Source organism: Stegostoma tigrinum, chromosome 34, assembly GCF_030684315.1.
Source record: "Stegostoma tigrinum isolate sSteTig4 chromosome 34, sSteTig4.hap1, whole genome shotgun sequence".
Taxonomy (NCBI): Eukaryota; Metazoa; Chordata; class Chondrichthyes; order Orectolobiformes; family Stegostomatidae; genus Stegostoma; species Stegostoma tigrinum.
The window spans coordinates 4,270,241-4,296,601 of record NC_081387.1 but is presented as its reverse complement, the minus strand read 5'-3'; the positions used below and the strand labels follow the sequence as shown (position 1 = coordinate 4,296,601).

General features: G+C 43.8%; 3 protein-coding genes across 6 annotated transcripts in view; 1 reads left to right on the top strand and 2 right to left on the bottom strand.

Annotated features, from left to right (window-relative positions):
• LOC125446377 (zinc finger protein 271-like) overlaps positions 1-13,055 on the bottom strand; it is an 81,293-nt gene extending 68,238 nt beyond the window's left edge. Inside the window, exons 1-2 of one of the 2 annotated variants that reach the window (XM_048519909.1) lie at positions 8,715-8,759; positions 4,918-6,566 (exon numbers count right to left, since the gene is read on the bottom strand). In XM_048519909.1, the coding sequence (XP_048375866.1) occupies positions 4,918-6,115 (1,198 nt within the window). In that variant the 5' untranslated portion in view covers positions 6,116-6,566; positions 8,715-8,759. Of the gene's footprint in view, positions 1-4,313; positions 6,567-8,714; positions 8,760-12,890 lie in introns of those variants that run through there. The other variant, XM_048519908.2, reaches the window with a different exon arrangement.
• LOC125446368 (zinc finger protein 271-like) overlaps positions 1-25,151 on the top strand; it is a 63,978-nt gene extending 38,827 nt beyond the window's left edge. The window contains exon 4 of the mRNA XM_059639660.1: positions 17,704-25,151. Coding sequence (XP_059495643.1) covers positions 17,704-18,876 — 1,173 coding nt within the window. The 3' untranslated portion in view covers positions 18,877-25,151. The remainder of the gene's footprint in view (positions 1-17,703) is intronic.
• The window catches only part of LOC125446407 (zinc finger protein 271-like), a 132,585-nt gene continuing 126,368 nt past the window's right edge, over positions 20,145-26,361 (bottom strand). For all 3 annotated transcript variants that reach the window (XR_009442933.1, XR_009442931.1, XR_007246387.2), the window contains one exon: positions 20,145-20,512. The gene's annotated coding sequence lies outside the window, so the exon portion shown is untranslated. The remainder of the gene's footprint in view (positions 20,513-26,361) is intronic.

Genomic DNA, 26,361 nt, shown 5'->3' with positions numbered 1-26,361 from the left:
AGTTTCCAGCTCTGAGATACAGTTTCCAAGTAAGCAAGGTAAGCCTTGCAACTCAATTTGGCTGTTACTCAATTAATACTGGCCTTGATTCCACAAACATGTGCATGTTTATTTCTTTGTGTAGTTTATTACTCTTGGGAGTAATGTGGAAGTAACGTATACACTGCTGCATGGATTTGTATTATTTCACATATTATTATTATTTTGAGACTTTGGACAGTTCCTACATACTTAACTGAATAGTTAACCAGGAAATGTTAGTCAGGAGGAAAAACTTATTCTAACTTCTGGACAACTATACAACCATTCCCAGACCTCATCTCAGTCATACTGATACATTGCTGTAAGGTGGGGAATGTTCAGGGAGCCCAAAGTCCAAGGAAGATTTTGTTGGCCAGTTGATCTTTGAAAAGGTGAATTGTGTGATGAAACTGTGAGATTTTCAGAGTACAATTTACTGGGGGTTTAGGGGTTCTTGGAGTTCTATGTTCAACATATGGATTTGTCAATGAGTTTAGTTTTTTTCAATAAAACTACAACATGCATATTTCCAAAAGAAAAGTTATCCAAAGGTCCCAGGGAATCACCCAGAGGGCTGAGGGATGAATACTTCAGGCACTCACTTTTATTTTTAGTCTGGGGTGGGAAGTCTTTCGAGAAAGAAGCAGGTATTGAACTCTGAAGTGCTTATAAGTCTTTCCATGGAGTAACATGTGATAAATGACATAAGAAAATGAATTTTAATTAATGAAATGATCCAAGAATAATTTAGTCATAGTCTCAAATTGGAGTGTTGGGATAATCAGTGGAAGAGAAAAAGATTTCTTTTAAAGGGTTGCATCAGAGATAGTATGACACTGGAAGGAAGCTATGTCACGTGTATGACAACACTTTGTAAAAATGTTATCGACAATTCTAGCAAATGAATATAAATTTTGTCATTTCAAGCACATTGAGGCTAAAATGAACTGGACTGGGTCCTGTAGCACAAGATGTTGTCAGAATTGCAAGAAGGTTTGTACCAGGGTAAAATGATTTGGGTACAAAGTTGGCGCTTCAGTTAAATCTATAAGGGATGTAGTTATCCCTACTGTGTATTTAAAAATCTTTGAATCTGTGTTATAAGGGAATCAAGTGGTTTTTCCTTTCATTGTGTGTTAATAAGCTGTTGTTTTATGGTTAAAAACAAAGACTGCAATATTATGTGCTTATGTTTTAGTAAACAATCACTTTGGTAACATCATCTGGGCATTTCCCCATAACTGGGACCACAAAATCAGAATAGTGTACTCTTCCCAGTTAACTCATAACATTAGAAAAGTATATACTGAAGGTTTGAGCAACATATGAGCTGAGGAAGCACTTCTTCTTATGCACGGTGTCCCTATTCCTAACCAACATTGGGAAATGACAGTGAGCAAGGTATTCTGATGGAGAATCTTTGATTGAATTTGACACAATCACAGAATCGTTTGCATTAAAAGAGGGAGGCAGAGCTACATTGTCAGAGAAACCATCTTTCAGATAAGACCTCAAACAAAGTCCTTCTGTTCTCTCTAAAGTGATGGTGAGCTGACGTCTTGAGCCCCTGCACTCCATGTGCTGCCATTAGATCTACAGTGACGTTAGAGAGAAAATTTCAGGATTTTTACCCAGGGACCTTGATATATCCTGACAAGTCAGGAACTTGCAGGTGGTAGTGTTCCCATGTATTTGCTGTTTATGTCCTCCTAGGTGGTAGAGGGTTTGGAAGGTGCTCTTTAAGGATCATTGGTGAATTTCTTCAGGATATCTTGAAGATAGTATACACTGCTGTTACTGAAAGTCAGGGGTGGAGGGAGTAGATGTCTGTAGATGTAGTGCCAGGCAAGTGGACTGCTTTGTCCTGGATGGTGTAAAGTTGCACTTATCCAGGCAATGGGAGTGTTCCATCACATTCCTGACCTGTGCCTTGTAGATGGTGGACAGGGTTTGAAGAGTCAAGGCATGAGTTACTCACTGCAGGATTCTGAGCCTCTGACCCCATCTGTAGTCACATTACTTATATGGCAAGTCTAGTTCAGTTTCTGCTCAATGGTAACACCAAGGAAGTTGGTAGCGGGGGAATTAATGATGAAAAATCTATTGACTGTCAAGAGGCAGTACTAAGATTGTTTGTCATTGGAGATGGTCATTGCCTGGCATTTGTGTGGTACAAATTTTACTTGCCACTTTTCAGCCCAAGCCTGGATGTTGTCCAAGTCTTAATGCATTTGGATATAGACTGCTTCAGTATCTGAAGAGTTATGAATGGTGCCAAACATTGTGTAACCACTGGTGAACAACCCCACCTCTGACTCTATGATGGGAAGGTTGTTGAGAACGTAGCTGAAGATGGTTGGGCCTGGGACAGTGACTTGTGGGACTCCTGCAATCATGTCCTGGTGCTAAAATCACTGATCCCCAACAAGCACAACCATCTTCCTCTGTGTCAGGTATGACTCCAACCAGTGAGGATTTTGCCCTCTGATGGCCATTGACTCCAGTTTTGCTCTGGCTCCTTGATGTCACATCGATCAAATATGGTCTTGATGACAAAGGCTGTCATTTTCACCTCACTGTTGAATTCAGCTCTTTTGTCCATGCTTGAACCAAGGCTGTATTTAGGTCAGGAGCTAAGTAGCCCTGGTGGAACGCAAACTGAGCATCACTGAGCAGGTTATCGCTGGGCACGTACTACTTGATGGTGTTGTTGATGACACCTTCCATTAGAATAGACTGATGGGGCGGTAACTGGCCAGGTTAGACACATTCTACTTTTTGTATGCAGGACATAGCTGAGGAATTGTCCACATTGCCAGGTAGTTACCAGTGTTGTAACTGTACTGGAGTAGCTTGGCTAGGTGTTTGACTAGTTCTGGAGAACAAGTCTTCAGTACTATTGCTGTAATGTTATCTGGTCCCATAGCCTTTGCAGTATCCAGTGTCTCAGACCTCTTCTTGATATCACATAGAGTGAATCGAAGCAGAGATTGGCATCTGTAATGCTGGGGACCACCGGAGGAGGCAAAGATAACCCATCCACTTGGCATTTCTGCTGAAACTTGTTGTAAATGCTTAAGCCTCATCTTTTTCACTGATGTGTTGAGCTCTTCCATCAATATGGATGGGGATATTTGTGCAGATTTCTCCTCCAGTGAGTTTCACTGCTGGACATGATGGGACAGCTTAGCTTATCTGATCCATTGATTCTGGGAATTGCTTAGCTCTATCACTTGCTGTTTATGCTGTTTAGCACACAAGTAGTGTGCCATAACAGTTCATGGATGCCCAGTCTTGAACTGCTCAATCTCTCCAAAGTCTGTCATATTTAGCATGATGACAGTGCCACTATATGATGGAGGATATTCTCAATTTGAAAATGATAAGCCAGCAAAGTACTTGTTGTCAGCGTGAGTATGTGGAAATGTATTTATACATGATTGAGAGATAGTAGGAACTGCAGAAGCTGGAGAATCTGAGATATTCAACATGTAGAGCTAGATGAACACAGCAGGCCAAGCAGCATCAGAGGAGCAGGAAGGATGACATTTCGGGCCTAGACCGTTCTTCAGTCTTCCTTTGGGAAACATACTGTTTCCTGTACACTATAAATTCAATTGATGGAAAAATTGTCCCATTTCACAGTGACTTGACCAATATATGGCAGGAATTTTATTGTAGGATCCTGAGTATTTCAGTGAATAGAAACACCAGGCTGACAGATCCCATTTTGCCAAAATACAATTGATTACGTGTTATTAAATCTATGCAGAAGATTGAAACAACAGGAGGAAATGAAGACAAAATTCAATTTGCACCCAAAATAACAAAGTCTCAAAGACAAACTCAGGTCTGTACACACTCAGCCCCACTTCCTCACCATACCTAGAACAGTAGTCCTCCCAGACGGAGCTCTGTTTAGACACTATCTGTATTCAGTTGTGGGAACCACTGCTCAGGAAGGACATATTTTCCTTGAAAGAAGTGCAGCACAGATTCACTGAAATGTTTCAGGGGCTAAAAGGGTTAAATCACAAGGATAGGTTTCAAGACTGAGTTTATGTTCCCAAAGTGCAGAAAATTGAAGGTTAATCCAATTGAAATGTCTGAAGATGAGTAAAGAACTTGATCAAATAGTTCGAGAGTAACGATGCTTCTGGGAGAGTCCGGAACAAGGGGCACAGCATTAAAGTTAGAACGAGGCTGTTTAGGGTGATATGAGCAAACACTTCACAAAAAGGGGATTGGAAGTCCAGAACTTTCTCCCCACAAAAATCCATTGAAGCTTGGGATCAACTGAAAATTTCAAAACTGTGGTTGATAAATTTATTGTTAGGCAAGGGGTTAAGGGTTACAGAGTCAAGATAGGTAGATTGTTGATACACAGATAGGCCACGATCTAACGGAATGATGTTAACAAGATCAATTGATCACTGCATCCCAAAGGATCCACTCTGACTCTTCCATAAGGTGTGACAAATGTGTGAGGGATTTTGAACAGAGCTGACACTGTTAGCGTGTCTCGTGCGCGTGTGTGTGTGTTGTACACTGGCTGTGTAAAAGACCTATAACACATATCAATCTGAAAGGTTTGTCAGAGTGTGGATTCACTGTGCTATAGGAGTTTGGAAGAGTGGGTAAAAGCCTTGTCAAACATTTCACTCGAAGGATTCTCCCCATATAAATCCTCAGCTGTCTGAGGAGGGTGAAGATGTTATGAAAGCAACCTTGCCTGTTAAATGATTACTTCCTCATGTGAAAGAACCTTCTGTGTTATTGGATCAATGATTGTCCAAAGCCCTTGTTACACACCTCACACTTGAATAGACTGTGCACTTTGTGAATCGTCTGATACCCCAGGAGAGGACAGGCTGGAAGCATCTTCAGTAAATTCACACCTGTACAGTTTCTCCCCTGTGTGGACTTTCTGATGTCTCAGGAGGCTTGTAGACTGCGTGAAACTTTTATCACAAACCTCACATTTGAAGGGTTTCTCTCCTGTGTGGACTGTCCGATGGACCAGGAGGCTTGATGAACACGAGAAGGCTTTGTCACATGCTCCACACACGAATGGCTTCTCCCCTGTGTGAATGCGGTGATGTATATGGAGGCTCACTGAGTGCGAGAATGATTTATTACACACTTCGCATATGAATGGCCTCTCCCCTGTATGAATGTGTTGGTGGGCATGAAGTTTTGAGGAGCGGGAGAATGATGTGTTACATACTTCACAGGTAAAAGGTTTCTCCCCTGTGTGAACACGTTGATGTATGCGGAGTGTGGATGATTCGGAGAATGATTTGTCACACACATCACATGTGAATGGTTTCTCTCCTGTGTGAATACGATGATGGGCATGGAGGTTTGATGACTTTGAGAAGGATTTGTTGCACACCTCACATCTGAAAGGCTTCTCCCCTGTGTGGACACTCTGATGCATCAGAAGCCTGGTCGATGTTGTGAAAGCTTTATCACAGACCTCACATTTGAAGGGCTTTTCTCCCGTGTGGATCATCTGATGGACCAGTAGGTGTGATAACTGTGTGAAAGCTTTGTCACACACCTCACAGGTGAATGGTTTCTCTCCTGTGTGAATGCGTTGGTGTACCCGGCAGGTCACTAAAGATGAGAATGATTTGTTACACACCTCGCATATGAATGGTTTCTCCCCTGTGTGACTATGTTGGTGTATGTGGAGATTTGATAACTGCGAAAAGAACTTGTCACACACCTTGCACTTGAAAGGTTTCTCCCCTGTGTGAATACGTTGATGCCTCCGGAGATTTGATGACTGTGAGAAGGATTTCTCGCACACTTCACACTTGAAGGGTTTCTCCCCTGTATGAATGCGTTGATGTACACGGAAATTCATTGAGTGCCAGAATGATTTGTCACACACCTTGCATGTGAATGGTTTCACCCGTGTGTGAATAAACTGGTGTTTGTGGAGACTTGATGAGAATGCAAATGATTGATTGCATTCCTTACATGTGAATGGCTTCTCTCCGGTGTGATTGCTCTGGTGCATGTGAAAATTTGAGGTACGTTGGAAATCTTGGTCACACATCTCAGACTTGATTGGATGCTCTTCCATGTGGCAGATCAACAGGTCCACTCGATATGTGAGGGGATCTTACAACATGGACAAGGCCATCTCACACTTGAACAGTCTCTCACCTGTGGGAATGAGTCCGTGATTCATGAGGCTCGATGAATGATGGAAACTCTCACCATACTTGGACCCACTCATACTTCTTCTCAGCCTCACCCTGATCAATCACCCACAACCAAACCTTCAGAAAGGCTGGTTCCAATGGAAGGCTCCACACCACTGACCAGTTTCAGATCTGATAATATGTCGAAGCTCCCCTGATCCAACTGATTTCCAGATGATGGTTTCACTGCCCAACCTTCTCTGTGTTGAGCAATGCTGTGAAGGGACTGGTTGTCTTCCACAGCTGTGCAGTTGTTCCTTGGGTGATGGTCAGGATTTATCTCCGGTGTCTATCCTCTCTGACTCTCTGGTGTAGTGTGGCACAATCCTTCTGTAAAAACAGGAAAAGGAAACATGATTTCCTCCAAATTCCTCTTCTCCTTTGCTGAAGGGGCTGACTCCTCAGTTGGAGACTATTCAACAGTGCGTGCCTGTCTGCTATTCCCCTATGTGGGGGAGTCAGGTACAAATTGTCTCTTTTTCCTCGCTGTCACACACTCTCTGTTTCCAGCGGGGACACTGGACAGTGACCAGGAGCAGACAATAAGGTTTCTTTTCTCGACCCAGACTCCCATCTTCCCAGACATGATCGTAATGCAAAAGACAGTCAGGCAGAGCATACAATGAGTTATCAATTGACTTTGCACTCATGCTGTGCTGATGGAGACCAGTTTTCCCCATGGGGAATGTGTGACATATAAAAACACTCAGGTAAAAAATGTTAATTCAGTGGAGATTTTGAAATTACCCTTCCAATTTCACACAATTATTTAAAGAAAACCCACGAAAGAGGAAGTGCTAGAAATAAAGGAAAATCAGTGTAGCTAATTGAAAGGTTCTGGTTTAGCTTGGGAAATTAGATGCACTGCACTCACTCAGACTGCACATCCCAAATTCAGCTACCAGTCACAGCACTGGGCAAAATAATCAAATTCAAGCCCAGGCTTGAGTTGGGAAAGGCTGAGACCTTCAGGAAAAATCTTGAAGGAAAACATTAAAAAAACTTTTCAATAAATGTGTCTCCAGGTATGGCAGCTGAATTGCTATTGTTCTGGGTTAACAAGCTAGAGACTGAGAGTTAAAATCCAACCACAGAAAGTTACACACATACAATTACATTGGGCCCAAACTGACATGCTTCATATGAGCCTCTTCTCACCCGTTTCTATGTCACTCCATCAGCAGACCATTTCTCCCTCGTGCTTATCTAGTTTTTCTGAAAGGTATCTCTGCTCTTCACCTCAACCACTCTATGTTATGAAGGTGAATTTAATTAAGATTGGAATTTGTGAAATTGAATCAAAACAAAAACATGAAAACTTTCAGCTCATCCTAAATATCTAAATATCGACCTTCGGTAAAGGGAACATGCTACAACTGCCTGGTCTGGTCTACATGTGACTATGTACTGCAAAACATTGTTAAGTCTGAACTGTCCTCTGAAGGAGCCAAGCAAATAATTACTACGAAGTTCAATGATAAGAGGAAAATCAGAGAGATCTGGACAATCCTGACATTTTATCAGGATAAGATGAAGGTTATCTTTGCATTGTAAAATTTCTCCCAAGGTCTGACAAGTTCCCAAGTGAGGAGAGCTGTTCCTCAGACTTGTCAATGAGCAGTGACACTAACTGAATCAGATCAATGTGAAAAAGTCTCAGACTCCTCCATCACCCTCAATAGGCAGTACACTGTAGATGCTGGCAATATCAAATAAACAAAAAAAGTTTTAAAAGTCAGGAGGTCAGACTGGATCAATGGAAAAGCAGCAAAACACATTTCAACATTCATCATTCCATCATGTAACATTTCATCAGAAATGTGAAAAGCTGGAAATGGAGTAGGTTTTGAATGAGGAGTGGGGGGATAAGGAGGAAGATAAAAGTCTAATATGGAGGAAGACAGGAGAGACTGAATGACATGAATGTAAGTGCTCCAAGGTCAAAGACAATGGAGATTGGGCAAGAAAATAAATAAATAAATGAACTGCTGCAATACACACACAGAACTGGCCAGTCACATAACCATCTCCCAACACACACACACACACAAAAACAGGAAATCAGTAAGAGTTCTCAGACATAAAAATAGAAATTACTGGAAAAGCTCAGCAGGTCTGGCAGCATCTGTGAAGAAAAAAAATGCAGACTTAATGCTTCGGGTCCGGTGACTCTTCCCCAGACACTCTGCACCTTCCCGGTAATTACACCTCACCTTCTCGTGTTCAGGAATGAACCATCAACGAAACACAGCCTGGAAATCAAAAGGGAAATGCTTCCCAACACACTCAATATCCAACACACAGCTCCAGTCTAACAGTTCAGCACAAAGCACCGAGTAAACAGCTCTCTCAGCTGGATCTTCTCACAAGCATAAGGGACATTTCCACCCCTGATTACCCACAGGACAGTCAGACTGCCTGAAGATTGGTGTGGATATTATGGGATACAATTTGTATAAAAGCTGCTCCTTCACTCACCATCTCCTGACTTGGTTTTCAGTCCCTACAGGAAGTGAACCAGCTCTGGAAGAGGAAGAGGAGGGAATGGGCTAAATGGGTGGGCTCTCTGATTGACGTCTCTCACAGTCAATCCAAATATTTCTGCAGCAACGTGAATTTCCTGAAGCTTGGCAAACTGATCGGTGAATTCGAGATGACTTTGAGCAGCAGATCAGGTGGGGATTCAAACTTGTCATTGTCCCATCTGAATAAAACCTCACTTATTGCAGCTGCTGTCTCAGTTCCCCTGGTAAACGTTTGACAGTGTGGGAATAGCATTCTTCATCCCTCGAGGCTTTCAAAATGATAACATCAGTGTGGGGATAGTAGGAACTGCCGATGTTCCACAAAGCGGACCCCAAGCCACCGCTTGGTTTCAGCGATGTAGAGGAGGCCACAACGGGAGCGGTTGCAGTATACCACATTAGCAGATGTGCAGGTGAACATCTGTTTGATGTGGAAGGTCACCTTAGGGCCTGGGATGGGGGTGAGAGGGGAGATGTACGGGCAGGTGTAGCACTTGCTGCGGTTGCAGGGAAAAGTGCCATGTGTGGTGGGGCTGGTGGGGAGTATGGAGCAGACAAGGGAGTCATGGAGAGAGTGGTCCCTTCGGAAGGCAGACAAGGGTGGGGAGGGAAAAATGTCTTTGGTCGTGGGGTCAGATTGCAGATGGCATAAGTGTCAGAGGATGATGCATTGGATTCAGAGGTTGATGGAGTGGTACGTGAGGATGAGGGTGATTCTGTTTTGGTTGTTATTGTGGGTAGGAGGTGTGAGGGATGAGGTGCAGGAAATGCGAGAGACATGGTCGAGGTTGTTGTTGACTACTGCGAAGGGGAAGTTGCGGTCCTTGAAAAACAAGGACATCTGGGATGTCCGGGAGTGGAATGCCTTGTCTCGGGGGCAGAGGCGAAGGAATTGGGAACAGGGGATGGCCTTTTTGTAGGAAGGTGGGTGAGAGGAGGTGTATTCTAGGTAACTGTGGGAGTCAGTAGGCTTGAAATGGATATCGGTTTCCAGATGGATGCCAGAGATGGAGACAGAGATGTCTAAGAAGGAGAGAGAGGTATCAGAGATGGTCCAGGTGAACTTAAGGTTGGGGTGGAACGTGTTAGCGAAGTGGATGAACTATTCAAGCTCCTTGTGGGAGCACAAGGCGGCACCAATTCAGTCACTGATGTAATGGAGGAAGAGGTGGGGGAAAGGGCCAGTGTACCTTTGGATTGTTCCACGTATCTAGTAGAGGCTTGGGGACCACTTTGTGGAACACCTACGGTCGGTTCACAACAAACACTACAGCTCCCAGTCACAAACCATTTCAACACTCTCTCCCACTCCTTGGCCAGCATGTCCATCCTGGGCCTCCTGCAGTGCCACAATGATGCCACCCGAAAGCTGCGGGAACAGCAACTCATATTTTGCTTGGGAACCCTGCAGCTCAAAGATATCAATGTGAACTTTACAAGCTTCAAAAACTCCCCTCTCCCAACATCCCAAAACCAGCCGAGCTTGTCCCTGCCTCCCTACCCATTGCTCCCACCTAAAGCCCCACCCGTATTTCCTACCCATTAACCTCATCCCACATCCTTGACATGTCTGTCCTCCATGGACTGATCTATCCCCTCCCTAACTCCCCACCTACATTCACCTTTACTGGCTCCAACCTCGCCTCTTTGACCTATCTATCTCCTCTCCACCTATCTTCTCCTTCATCCATCTTCTATCTGCCTCCACCTCTCTCCCTATTTATTTCAGAATCCCCTTCCCCTCCCCCATTTCTGAAGAAGGGTCTTGACCCAAAACATCAGCTTTCCTGCTCGGCCTGCTGTGTTCATCCAGCTCTACACCTTGTTATCTTAACATTAGTGTTGCATATGTATCCTTGGATGCATTTGACAGCAGATCAGAAGAGGTGGACCCACAGCATCCAAGACAGCAATGATGTGCAGCGGTGTCAATAAAGCACCCTATTTCCAATAGAGAGGTCATCAGAGGTAAGTTGGAGCATGAGACTTTTATTGTATCAGTTCACGAAATAGCAGTCTTGTTAATGCTATGAGCATTTTTCTCAAAGACACATACTGAACTTGAAATACAACACAATAATGCATATAAGAAAGGTATGCTGGACTGGACAGTGTGGATGCTGAAGGAATGTTTCTTCTTGTGGAAGAAACTAGAATAGGAGACACAGTTTAAAAATAACAGTCTCCCACTTGAGATGGAGATGAAAAATTTTTAGTATCAAGGATTGAGTTTCTGGAATTCTCTTCCACAGATAACAGTACTGGCAGGGCGAGACAGACTTCTGACTAACATGAGTAACAAATGGAATTGGGATAGACAGGTGGTTATCTCTGAGGCCACAATCATTTGATGATCACTGAATCTTACTGAATTGTAGAGCTGGCTTGAGGGCACAAGGGCCTACACCTGTTACTATTTCACATATTTGGGTTCACTTTCCAGAGTAAGTAAACCAGAAGAACTGGAACTAATCTACAGGTTGCATTGGGTTAATTTATCAGAGACAGTGGGCGGGGAATAAAAAAAACACTTGGGGTAATGTACAGGAACAAAAGCGGACTTCCGTCAAATTCTCCAATATACAATCCCATAAACGGAGGTTCCATATCAGAAGCAGAGATTAGCAAGCTCCACCCTCTGAATAATATTGTGAATAAACCTTTCAGAAGCAATTAACAACACTCACTATTTCAGATGCTCTAAATGTGACATTACTGGATTCTCAGAAATTAACCTAAAAATGTCAGACAAAAATAATTAGTCACATTTTAAAAAACACACTCTGAATAATACACAACAATAGCTGTGTAAGATTGTGTGCAGATGGAAAATCCAGGATTGCGGTGTACTCCTCGTAACAGAAAAGTTGCTTTCAGAGTCTTGTGTGTCTGGCATACGGAAAATGTGGCCCACCCAATGAAACTGACTGACTGCAGCCAGAGCTTTGTTACTGGGAAACCTAAGGGGACAATAATTAGAGCATCTTTCTTTCCAGTGGATTTACAGGATTTTGCAAAGGCATCACTGGTGGTATTTGCCTAGGGAAAGCTGCCCGGTAAAGCACGAACATGGTGTCAGGTCAGGTGTTTCTATCACCAAATACTCTGTTCCTCAGATTCTGAAGACTGTGTTCACAGACTGGAAGCAATGCTGAATTTCATTCATGTGTGCCTTCACTGAAAGGAAGTTCATCGACCAGCACTGTTTTAAATTTGACACACTTCAGCCAGATTGAATAGCTTAAGACAGTGGACCATCAGCAGCAGCAAAATTATGTTCCACCACAATCTATGACCTCCCGTCTCAATGTTGTCTCCTGTTGTACTGTTACCATCAAGCCAAGGACATCAACCATGGTTGAATGAAGGATGCAGAGCCAGGCATAGCATAAATTGGAAATGGTTGGAGGGACTGGATACTGCAAAGGCTATAGACCTGATGTCACTCCAAAAAATACCACGGATATATTTGTTCCAAAACTTGCTGCACTGCTAACCGAGTGCAGTACAGCACTGGCATATATCTGACAATGTAGAAAAGTGCCCAGGATATATCTGCAACAGTCAGTTACTACCTCAACCGTCGACTCTTGAATCATCAGTGTAATGGTAGATGTGCCATCAATGTCAAATGTCAAAATTTATCTGATGGGACAACAATAGACGTTGGACACTGACTATATCTCTATAAAAGCTGTAGCACAAGTTCCAAATCACACTGACCATTGGAGATAACAGGGTGTAGAGCTGGATGAACACAACAGGCCAAGCAACATGTTAGGAGCGGGAAAGTTGACGTTTCGGGCCTGGACCCTTCATCAGAAAAGGGGAGGGGAAGGGGGCTCTGAAATAAAAAGAGGGGGAGGCGGATAGAAGATAGATAGAGGAGAAGATAGGTGGAGAGGGAGGGGGTTTCACACAAAATGTCTGATGGTCTTATGGTAAAATAATCCAAAATTTCAACTCCTTCCTCACAGAATATTCCTGTAATTAGTGTTAAAATATTATATATTGAGACATTAATATCTCTAATAGAAGAAAAGATGCCAACATTTATCAGCTCTGTCCCAAAATCTTGTGAAAACCCAACATCTCTAGAAATATCTCGGACATTGCAGTAAAAACTCACATTTGGTGAGAAATTGTTGGAGAGGTTTTCTCTGGAAGTGCCTTCCTGTGTTTGATCGAGGGAAACACAACCCATCTCCTCAAACATTAACTGAATTACAGCCCCAAACCCAGGAAGCTCCCCCTTCACTGAGGTCGTTTAAAACTACCACAGACACTCAGCTCAATTCACCCAAACCCCTCACAATCCCGCTCCGAACTACATTACCCATGCTGCATGTGAGCACTACGCCTGCGCATTGAGGGGTGACTTTGTGGAGTCAGGGGAGGGCCACACCGCGGTGCCTGGGGGAATTGTAGTCCTGATCAGCGCAGCGGCAGTTGACGCTGGACGTTGGGGAGCTCGAGCGGCTGTTACGTGGGCGGTGCTTAAATCGGAGGGGCGCCTCTGAAATTGAGGCCTCTAGCGGTGGGATTCAGGATCGCAACCTCGCCCTCCTTGATCCCAAATCTTCCTCGTTCCTTCGGCTTCCCCCAGCGGGTTCCTTGGCCCGAACCCATACACCGCCATCTCCTTGCCTATAACTCCAATTCCTGCTCCTTCATTTGCATCCTTTCTCTTTCTCCCAGTACCTCTTCCTTAAGCTAATTTCTTCAGTCCCTCTAAAGCCCTGAAGATTTATGCAGTGTCCTTAGCCAAACTGCTCTAATACATAAGCAATATTGGCAACTATGTGGCAATGTGGAAAATTGCCTGGGTGTGTGTTCGAATCTGTATGTCTTGTCTGTGATGGATGCCCTCCATTTCTCCAGGTAGGAGGTAGACTGGTAGTAAAGTTAGATCACATTGGAACCAAGGAGACCTTGCTAATTCAATACAAAATTGACTTGCCATTTAACTCCTGACCTTAGATTAAACATGGACAAAAGAGCTGAATTCCTGAGGTAAGGTTACAGTGACTGCCCCTGACATGAAGGCCACATGTAACTGAGTGTTATGATGAGAAGCTGTAGCAAAAGTAGAATCAGTTGGATCATAGGTGACACATTGGATGATGAAATAACAAGGTGTAGAGCTGGATGAACACAGCAGGCCAAGCAGCATCAGAAGAGCAGGAAAGTTGATGTTTCAGGTCTAGACCCTACTTCAGAAATGGGGGAGGGAAAGGAGATTCTGAAATAAATAGGGAGAGAGGGGGAGGCGAATAGAAGATCGATAAAGGAGAAGATAGGTGGAGAGGAGACAGACAGGTCAAAGAGGCAGGGATGGAGCCAGTAAAGGTGAATGTAGGTGGGGAGGTAGGGAAGAGATAGATCAATCCATGGAGGATGGACAGATCAAGAAGGTGGGATGAGGCTAGTAGGTAGGAGATGGGGGTGGGGCTTGAAGTGGCTCCAACCCCATCTCCTTGACCTGTCTGTCTCCTCTTCACCTATCTTCTCTTCTATCCATCTTCTATCCACCTCCCCCTCTCTCCCTATTTATTTCAGAATCCCCTTTCTCCGTACTTAATTCAGAATCCCCTGCCCCTCCCCCATTTCTGAAGAAGGGTTTGGTCCCAAATGTCAGCCTTCCTGCTCCTCTGATGCTGCTTGGCCTGCTGTGTTGATCCAGCTTCACACTGTGTTATCTCAGATTCTCCAGCATCGGCAGTTCCCATTATCACTGAAACATGGGATAATGATTCTGGTTGTGTAATTAGGAATAATCTATAAATACTGACGCAGTCAGCAAAGCCCACTTCCAGGGAACAAAAGATCCTGCTTCAGTCTGAGTCAATTTCTGAGATAAAATCACTCGCTGAATCACATTGCTATCAGGAGTCATGAGGAAGGGTCACTGGACACAAAACGTTAATTCTGATTTCTCTCCAAGATGCTGCCAGGCCTGAGGAGCTTTTCCAGCTACCTCTATTTTTGTTGCTGCAGAAATATTTGGATTGGCTGTGAGAGACGTCAATCAGAGAGCCCACCCACTCTGCCCATTCTTCTCCTCTTCCTCTTCCAGAGCTGGTTCACTTCCTGTAGGGACTGAAAACCAAGTCAGGAGATGGTGAGTGAAGGAGCAGCTTTTGTACAAATTGTATCCCATAATATCCACACCAATCTTCAGGCAGTCTGACTATCCTGTGGGTAATCAGGGGTGGAAATGTCCCTTATGTTGTGTGAGAAGATCCATTGAGAGAGCTGTTTACTCAGTGCTTTGTGCTGAACTGTTTGACTGGAGCTGTGTGTTGGATATTGAGTGTGTTTATTGGAAACATTTCCCTCCTGATTTCCAGCCTGAGTTTTGTTGATGGTTCATTCCTGAATATGAGAAGGTGAGGGGTAATTATCTGGGAGGAGCAGAGTATCTGAGGGGTTTTACTGATTTCCTGTTGTTGAGTGGTGTGTGTTGGGAGTTGTTTAATAGTCTGTGGACTGTAAATGGTCTGTTCTGTCTGTGTTCTGGGATCAATGTTTGCTCTCTTTTCAAATCTGTCCAAGATCTCCCACCACTGTGTTGCTGTAGCCACATAAGAAGTGAATAGTTGTATTTATATCATGGCTTTCATGCTTCGAAGATATTTGAAAATGCTTTACAGTTAAGGAAATACTTTGGAGGTGGTCACTATTGTATGTAAGATATGTGACAGTGCATGTGCACATAGCAAGATCCCAAATCTGTTAACACACTCACAGTTGCCATAGATCATTGAGCTGTGTTTAAGGTGACGTATAAATGCATCTTATTGTCTGTTGTGTAAAATATCAAGTAGTAATGAGTTGTAGCAGTGTGATTTCCCTCATGGGGCTTCACCGTCCAACCGAACTCATGCTGTGAAGTACTTTCCCAGATTCCCAGTAAAAGAAGACATAGCTATAACATCAAACCTTCAGCTCAGTAGGGTAGGAATGATGCACACAGATTCAAATTCAATGTGTCAAGTAGATTGCAAGATGCCCCTTTGGGATGTGGTTGCTCTCCCAGTGTGACCGGCACTAAGTTTGGACATGGAGTTCCAGATAATAGCTCAGGTAGAGAGGCAGCAGCGGAGGGAGCTCCAAATACTCCTGTTGACTTCCCCATCTACTGGTTTGATAATCATGGAAGGAAGGCTTTGCCAGTCTGTGAGAGTTTGGTGGAATACAATCTTGTTGCTGCTCATAGCTCAGTATGCCTCATGGATACTCAGTTTTTGAATCTGTCCTTAGTCTGCATCCCTCATGGTGATGAACATGGCGAACGACTCACTCATCAGTTAGGAGGAGAATGGTAGTTTTCCTAGAACTTGTTTGACCTGAAGCCATGGGTTGGATGCCTTGGATTTGGTGCTGGGATCAATCAGGTCAGGTGAGGGGAATTTCTGTGAGGTTATGGGGGCAATGGGTGGATTGGGATGGTATGTTGGATTGGCAGGGGTGATTGCTGTATCTGATCTGGAATTGTCCAGATGCTGGACTAAGCCTTTTTTTTTATGCCTAACATTTCTTGGGAAACAATTAGTTAAGTAGTGCATAAATGTGCAAAATCTCTAATTCTGAATCAAAATCAGAGACACTTGTGTTCCAGGGAGCAGGCAATTTGTCTGTCAGAAGGTCAAGTCTTCCAGGCAAGTCCCAGATAGGTCAGTGGGTCAGGACTTCCACAGCATCCTGAAGCACACATTTGGTCATCTGTCTGGCCTCTGAACATCTGAAAATTTGGCTCACTGGCTGAAAAAACTTTTTTTCCCAGAATGCTTCAATCCTTTCCCAAAATCTCAGGGTTGGATTTGATAGTTTTGCTCAAAGCTGTGGCTGAAAGCTGAATGTGCAGTCTAATTGAGTGCAGTGGATCTAAATTCCCAGAATAAACCAGAACTCTTCAGTGAGCTACACTGAAGCAATGCTTTCCTCAGCTTCAAGAACTTACTACTCAGAGTGTTGTCCTCAAATAAGTTTGGAAAACAAGGGAAGAAATTTCAAAGTCTTCAGTGAATTACTGTTTCTCCTGAATGTTTTTACATTAAGCACATACTCTAAGGGTAAAGGTGGATTTCATCAGGAAGACTCAAGCTCACAGTGAATTGACAACCAGTTTTACACATCACCCAATTGTCTCTGCCACTGCCCTCACAGTGCCTGGGAAGGTGAGGTTCTTGGTGGAGGAAACAGTTTAGCCACATTGTCTGCTCCAGGTCACTATCCAGTGTCCCTCTGGAAACAGGGATTTATGGCAGTCAAGTGATGGAAAAGAAAAGACTTGTACTTGGTCCATGTTCCACCCCAAAACCATCACACAGGGGAACAGCAGACTGGTACTCACTGTGGAACAGACTTTCACTGAGGAGTTAGTCCCTTCAGAAAAGGAGGAGAGGGAGTTGGAGGAAATCATGTTTCCTTTTCCTGTTTTACAGAAGGATTGCACTGTACAACACCAGAGAATACAGAGAGAATATACACTACGGATAGATCCTGACCATCACCCAGGAACAACTGCACGACTGTGGGAAGACATCCAGTCCCTTCGCAGCATTGCTGAATACAAACGAGTTTGAACAGGGAAATCATCAACTGGAAATCGGTCAGATCAGGAGAGCTTTGACATATCATCAGATCAGAAACTGGTCAGTGGTGTGGAGCCTTCCATCAGAACCAACCTTTCTGAAGGTTCAGCTGTGGGTGATTGGTCAGGGTGAGGCTGGGAAGAAGTGTGTTCCAAGGGTGGTGAATACTTCAATTGTTCATTGAGCCTCATGAACCACCAACTCGTTCTCCAGGTGAGAGACTGTTCCAGTGTGAGAGGAGGGCTCCCCAGCCTCGTAAGATTGTTTATAACACACAAGGTGCATCAGTTTTATAATTGTTAACACAAGCCGAACAACATGGAGGAGAAGCCGTTCAGGTGTGAGGTTTGTGAGATGGGTTTTACTCGATCCTCTGATCTCCTGAGGCACCAGAGGATTCACACAGGGGAGAAACCTTTCCAGTGTGAGGTGTGTGACCGGGCCTTTGCACATTCATCGACACTAATGAATCACCGGCTTATCCATACGGGGGAGAAACCATTCAAGTGTGAGGTTTGTGACCAGGCTTTCACACGGTTATCAACTCTGATGAATCATCGATTCACCCACACGGGGGAGAAACCATTCAAGTGTGAGGTGTGCGAGCAAGCCTTTACCTGGCCAACAACGCTCATGAAACACCGACGTGTTCATACTGGAGAGAAACCATTCAAGTGCGAGGTGTGTGACAAAAACTTTGCGCAGTCATCAGCTTTGGTGGATCACCGACACATTCACACAGGGGAGAGACCTTTCATGTGCGAGGTTTGCACCAAATCATTCTCACAGTTGTCATCCCTCCGCGTACATCAACGCATTCACACAAGGGAGAAGCCATTCAAGTGTGAGGTGTGTGACAAATCCTTTTTACATTCTTCTCATTTTCGTATACACCTGCGCGTTCATGCAGGGGAGAAACCATTCAATTGCGAGGTGTGTGACAAATCATTCTCACATTCATCGACCCTCCGTGCACATCAACGCATTCACACAGGGGAGAAGCCATTCAGGTGCGAGGTTTGTATGAAGGCTTTCAGCTACTCCTCAAATCTGCTGAGGCATCAGCGGATTCACACAGGGGAAAAACGCTTCAAGTGTGAGATGTGCGACCGAGCATTCACACATGCAGCAACGCTTGTAAATCACCGACGTGTGCACACTGGGGAGAAGCCATTCACGTGTGAGGTGTGCAATGAGGGCTTTGCGGGATCGTCAGGCCTGGTGAATCACCAGCGCATTCACACGGGGGAGAAACCGTTCACTTGTGAGGTGTGTGGCAAATCGTTCTCACGGACGTCGACTCTTCGTGAACACCAACGCATTCACACAGGGGAGAAGCCATTCATGTGCAAGGTGTGTGAGAAAACATTCTCAAACTCATCTCACTTTCGTGTGCATCAACGCATTCACACGGGGGAGAAACCCTTCACCTGCGAGGTGTGTGACAAAGCTTACAGAACCTCATCGAACCTCCTAATTCATCAGAGGATCCACATTGGGGAGCAACCCTTCAAGTGAATAATTTATGATAAAACTTTTATTTCAAACCTCCAGGGATACCAGGGCTGCATGCTGGAAAGAAATCATCCAGATGTGACTTGTGTGACAGGCCTCTCACAGTCTTCTGGTTTCATCTGGTCCACCAGTGCACTCATATTAGAAGAGACCCTATCGTTGTGGGTTCTGTGATAAAGTCTTCACACTGTTATTTCACCTCCTGAACATCAGTGAACCCACACAAGAGGTAGACCCTTCCAATGTGACATGTGCCGGGATTGATTCACCGTTTCCTGTCACTGTACACCTACGTCTCACTGTGTTGTTTACCGTCCAGCGCTCACACAGGGGGAGCTGTCGTTCCAAAGCACTGTCTTTCTCAGCAGGGTCTGTCTTAAACCTCTGCCACCATCAGGCTAATCATTTCAAGAAAGTCAATTTCACATTTGACCAGATCTCCAAATATCATCAGAAGAAGACAACAATATGTGTAGAAGCTCCTGCATAAACTCAGCTTCCTTTCAGTTCAGATCAGGTACAAGTCACTCACTGATTCTCACTCTGACGAAGAAGACAATCAGATACTCAGTGGTTAGAAAGCCTTCAGCTTCTGATTGACCAGCATAAGCAGCTGGGGGAGGATCTATTCCTGGGGAAGTAATGGTGATACTTCAATTAGCCCCAATGTCTCAACTTTGCTGAAGTGGAGAATCAACCAAGAATCCCATTTCTCATCAGTGAGCTGAGATGGGAAGTCTGGAAGCTGGACTGTAGGATGTACCTCAACTGTGACAGTGTCAGCTGTCTCACAACATTCACAGTCTGTCTCTCCACATGCCGTGCGGCCACTTCACCAGAGTACTAGCAGCTGGTCAATGCCCACAGTTTGTAGAGTACAGTCTTCTTCCTCCTGGACTTCAGGCCTTGTGATGTCATTGTGCTGCATGAATGTTCATCGTGAATCGGACAAGTCAATGATCTGTCCGTCAGTACCAGTTCCCCAATGGATCGAGTGATATTGACAGCACTTAGAACTTTGACTTGGGTTTAGATTTTCCGGTGAAACCTCTGACTTGGTCTTTATTACCAGAAAAATCCAAGCAAAATGTCAAAGACTGCATCAGAAATTTTCCAATGCATTCATTGATCTGACCAGAGTATCTGATTCAGTAAATCATGGGGCTCTGTGGTTCTGTGCTCCAATGATTTGGCTGTCCAAGAAACTTCATCAGAATTGTAGGTAGAATTGGGCTTTTAGACTTAACTGCATTGATTAACATATCTGGTCATAGGCGGTAGTCAGTTTTATTTCATGCACCTGTACAAAGAGAAGTCAATTGTGATAAATTCAAAATCTTCATTGATATCTGCATGCATTAATTAAGTTACATTATTGATTAGTCAAGTTTTGATAAGGTGGAGGTTTGAACATTTGGTTTGGAAATTTTGTAATGCAGACACAAAGGGACAATTTTAGACCCCAAACTCCCAGTTGCTTGTGATTTTAATTCTGCATCTTGATTTCATTCCGACCTCTGCCAGCTGTGGAATTCCAGTAAAATTCAACACCTTGAACACTGTCTCTGTACCTTAGCAGCTACTTCTCTCAAAAGACTGCCATTTGATAGAAGATCGAACAACTTCTGGAGAGCTCCCCCTGAAAGAGTACAAAGTTTATAAACAAAAAATGCAAAGATGTAACACATTTGAAAGAGGAATATTGGCTGCAGTCCTTTGCAAGCCAATTTGCAGGTCCTAGTGTGCAGAACAGTTGTCATCATCTTCCTATGTAACAGTATCACATAACATTAGAGAACATCACTAGAGAAATTCTATTAGCAAAGCAGTAGCATTCCATTAGCGTTCTTAAAATTCAATTGGAGGACCATTGAACACGCACTGTTGCCCTTCTTGAAGCCATGTCCACAAACATTCAGACAGAATTAATGCAAAATCAACTTGGATGGAGTGTAGGTCAGTTCTGGCTGGAAACGATCTCCTGCCCAGGTCCCATGAAGCTTTTCCTGAGGAGCAGCAGCATTGACCTTAATGACTAGGAGGATCTTGCTACCAATTGCTCAGAATGGTGACAACTTGTCCATCAAACTGCATCACACCTTCATGATGAAGGACAGTCACAGCCGAGAAGGAAAGAAAAGGAAGAAAATCTTGCTCCCTGGATCTCACTTCCCACGGGATGTCCTGCCCTGTGTGCCCTAAGATCTGCAAGTTGAGAATCAGTCACATGAAGGCCCACCGTTGGCAGAACCTCAATGAACCTGTGGAGGCATCAGCTTTCAACTGACTGTCAGCTGATGAGGTGGAGGGGATAACTGAAAGTTCAGCCAAAGAGGTGGGATTTAAGAAGAGTGTGAAATAAGAGGAGAGAGAGAGAAAGATGCAGAGAGATTAAAGGCAGAAATTCAGGACCATGAGATTCTGGACACAGCCACCAATGGGCAACTGAAGAAAGTGGGACAGACGCATTAGAGATTAGATTTGGAGGAGCAGTGATCTTGGAGGGAGATGAGGTGGAAGTGATGGAGAGGGAGGGTGTGAGGCCATGAAGAAATTTGTACTGGGGCCTGAGAATTTTTAATTGGAGGCACCAGGGACTGGAAGGTGTAGGTCAGTGAGCACAGGGATGTTAGGTGTGAGAGTTAGGAGAAAGAATTCAGTGTTTTAGCTGAGATGAAGGTTATGGAGGGTAGAAGATGGGAGGCTGGACAGGACAGCATTGGAATGGTATAGTCCAGCCTAGAAACAACAACAGCTTGGATAAGGATTCAACAGCGAGTGGCCTAATGCGGGTGTGAGAAGTGTTGGAAATGGGTGATATTACAGAGGGGAAATAGGCATTCTTTGTGATGGAGTCATTTCATTTTGACTTGAATGGCTTGATTAATCATCTTGGACACCTAAATTAGATTACCTCATAATTTTCTACATTCAAAGGAATACAAGCTCAGTCTGCACAACCTGTTCTCATAAATTAACCCTATTATCCCCAGGAACATTCTGGTGTATCTACACTGCACTCCCTCCAAGGCCAATATATCCTTCCCGAGGTATGGTGCCCAGAACTGTACATAGTTCTCCAGGTAGGTTCTAAACAGCTGGAGCACAACTTCCACAAGGATGTGGGTTTCCTGGAGTAATAAGTAATTTTAACAGAGGAAAGCAGGACCACTGGTGTTTGATGTGGTCCAACCAGATTTGGAGATGAATGGATAAAACAGTTGTGAATCAGATACACTCTAATCTTCACTTCTTGAACTTGAGAAGCAGGGAGGTTGACCCGGAAGGGAGTAAAGGGAATTTTGGGAACAAGGGTGGAGAAGATGTATATGAGGGAGTGTTAAATCTGATTGACACCTATAGAGACATTGTGGCGAACGGGGGACCAAAGGGCAGGGAGTTGGGAGTTAGAAAGCACTGTCCAACTCACCTGGGGAAGAGTTACCTAGCAGGGTGATGAAAAGTTTGCAATCATATCCACATCCACAACCTCAGCTACAAATCTTTTTGAAAACTTTAAACACCTATGGGCGCAACACCCTCAAACTAGCCCACAGAGGAGAAACAAATGCCATCCATCTGAGTGTGACTCACAAACAATTGTACTTCCTGCACAAATGCCTCAGAAAGCAGGTACTACCACAAAGCTTAAAATATAAACCACCTATCAACAATCCACAGGCAGAGAAGACAGCTCCACAGAATGGACACAGATTGATAGGGGTTAAGATCAATGATGCCCACAACCACCTCCACAAATACAAGCTGTGTTCCAAAAAACTACTCCAATGTGAGCAACCAGGTATGCACATGCATTCTAGAGCAAGCCATCAGCATACAACAACAAGAGACCAGAACAAAGAATAGCCCTACAAGAAAAACTGTTCAAAATCACTCACAATAATGACATGGACAACACAGATTTATGGATTTAAAACATCTCAGGCCGCAAACTTATGGACAGGGAGAAGACCAGCCTGGTACACGGACTGAATTATAGCTACAAAAGACTGACTTCCTGACTGAAGAAGAGTCTAGGCCCAAAATCAGCCTTTCCTGCTCCTCTGATGCTGCTTGGCCTGCTGTGTTCATCCAGCTCTACACCTTGTTATCTCTCACTTCCTGGCTGCACTGGATTCAATACTAAGGAGCAACGGACTCACGGAAGAAGTACAACAAATCATCAGACAGACGATAGTCCCAAACTGAGTAAAGAAAGGGAAATGGAACACGTTCAACACAGAAGAGAGGAAAACCCTGGAAAGACTCAAGAAAGACAGGAACATTGTAATCCTACCAGCAGACAAATGACAATGGAACCCAGTACATTGAGAAAGCTAACACACCGCTAACAGATACCAACACCTATCAACAGATGGCGATGGACCCGACACCATTGTTAGGGAATCGGATACACTGACCCTGAGGAAATTACACAACTCAGGAGACATCAGCAAGACAGACTACCAAAAAATGAAGTCCAAGAGATCCAACACACTCTGCTTCTATGGACTCCCCAAGATCCACAAACCAGGAGTCCCCCTCAGACCCATTGTCTCACTGCCAGGCACACCAACATATAGACTTGCCAAAGAACTTCAACAGAAATTGAAATACTTAGTTGACAAGATTACCCATTCCATCCACTCATCCCAAGAATTGCTCAACATCATCAAGGTCACCAGGATAGAAGAGGACGAGATAATAATATCCATTGGTGTAGCAGTACTATTTACCTCCTCAAACATCAGTCTAGCCAAAGAGACAATTGCCACACTGCTGGACAAATGAAGTAGGCAGGCACCCCAGGACACCAACAACATCAATAAGGACACTACCACGAAACTACTAGATATGTGACTCACAATTCACTTCATCTTCAATGATGGCATAGACAAACAAATGAACAGAACACCAATGGGATCCCCAATATCAGGACTGATTGCAGAAGCAGAAATGCAAAGGTTAGAACAGCCAGTACTTCCCACAGTACAACCCAGACTCTGGGTCCGATATGTAGATGACACTTTTGTGATTATCAAATGCACAAAACTAAAAGAAACCCACTGACAGATAAACAACTTCCTTACTGGGATAAAATTCACAAAAGAAGAGACCAACAACCAAGTACCCTTCCTGGGCGTAATGTTAGAACACAAAAACAACGGGGAGCTGCAGACCAGCGTATATAGAAAGACGACACATACAAACCCAATACTCAATTACACCAACAACTAGCCCAATGCCCACAAACGGAGCTGCATCAGGACACTATTTAAATGAGCCACAACAAATTGCAGCAACCCAAAACTAGGCAAAGCAAAACAGGAGAACCTATACAGAGTCTTCAAAAGGAATGGATTCCCAAAAAACACAATTTGCTGTTACTGCCAAGACAACACAAACAGGAAGACTTAATATGATCAGATTCACTAATCACCCTACTGTACACCAGGGACATATCAGAGATGACCACAAGACCTCTCAGCTCCCTCGGTATCAGGGTAGCCCACAAACCAATAACGACCCTATGACTGTTACTGACAAATGTAAAGGATCCCATACCCAAAACCAGCAAAACTAATGTAATACACAAAATACCATGCAAAGGACTGTGAGAAACACCTCATAGGCCAAAGTGGAAGAAAGCTGACAATACAGATACACGAACACCAACTAGCCACCAAAAGATACAACCAATTCTCACATGTCTCACAACACACGGACAAAAAGGAACACAAATTTGACTGGGACAACACATCCATAATTGGATAAGCCAAACAGAGACATGCCAGGGAATTCCTGGAGGCTTGGTATTCTAACCAGAACTCCATCAACAAATGCATTGAATCAGACCCTGTGTATAAACCACTGAGAAACAGAACTGAAAGTGGTACGAAACACCCCAACAAACTGAGGCATATAAATGACAAGTGGGACAGAACACCGACATTTCACAGGAGGTGCACCAACGATGTTCTCTAGCAGGGTGACAAAATATTTGCAACCAAACCCACCAGTTTGGTGAGCGTACCTACATCATGGGTTGGACTGGACAGTATAGCACTAATATTCTTAGATTTTCAATTGTGTCTGTAAAGCTGAACCAGGATATACTGATTCAGACCTCCAGCTGTTGTTTCAGTTCAATCTATAAAGACTTTGTGGATTGTTTCCAAAGATCCTGGAATCTATGTCATAAAAGAATAGAGTGTTTATCATTTGTCTATCTTAATTTCCATTGTTCATAAACATGTTTGTTTTATGATTAAAACAAAGACTGCAACATTCTTGTGCTTACATTTTAGTGTAAGGTCCCTTGGGTAATTTTTAAGGATTATGATCTCTTCAGATTGGTTCATATTGGGAATCTGACTAGTTGGGTGCTAACATCACATGGCATTCCCCAGTTCGATTTCAATAAAGTGGACTTTCATTCAATGTAACCCCGATGGGTACAGGCCCAACTTCTCATCATAGGAAATCCAATTATAGAAATCAGTTGAATGAATCTTCTCTGCATTACTTCTAATGTAATTTTGAATTTTCTTCAAATAAACAGACTAACACTCTGTACAGTTTTTGACATGAGGTCGCAGTGATGCCCCTAGTGCCAGGGCTAGCACTTAACTGGTGATAACCTAGAAAATTCATTGGGAGAAACACACAGTGGTTACTGGGGCAATTTATAGGAGTGAAAACAGCTCTCTGCCAAACTGTCCAATGCACAAACTGCCAAACAGAGGTGCCACATCAGGCACAGAAACTGTAAAATGTTACCCTTTAATAAGTTTTTGCGAGAAAGCTTCTTAGAACTCATTAACAACATTAATCACTGAATGTGACAACATTACTAGATTAAGAGAAATTGACCTGAAAACAAAGGGCAAAAATAATTACCTACATTGAAAATACCAGGCTCTGAAAAAAAACAATAGTTCTTTGTGAGCTGAATAGGAGTGTGTGTGTTGTAAAGTCCAGGATTGAGGGGCACTCCTTCCTGCCATCCTCAATGTTGTACCTGGAGACCAAACAGACCTGTTGGGGTTGTATTTCTGATGCGTGTAGTTTAAATCTAAGAGAATCTGTGCAGGATGAATGATTAATGTTAGCAGTTCTGGAACATGAGCACCTATAAGTCCCAGCACATCAGGAATTTGTGACCCTCCTTCCTGTTCCCATCCTGCTGTCATAGAACATGGAACATTACAGCACTGTACAGGCCCTTCGGCCCTTGATGGTGCGCCGACCTGTGAAATCAAACTGAAGCCCATTTAACCTACACTATTCAATAATCATCCATATGTTTATTCAAAGACCATTTAAATGCCCTTAAAGTTGGTGAGTCTACTACTCTCTGAGTAAAGAATCTACCTCTGACCCCTCAATTTAAAGCTATGTTCCCTTGTGCTAGCCATCACCATCTAAGGAAAAAGGTTCTCACTGTCCAACCTATCTAATTCTCAAGTCACTCCCTCCTCTTAATGT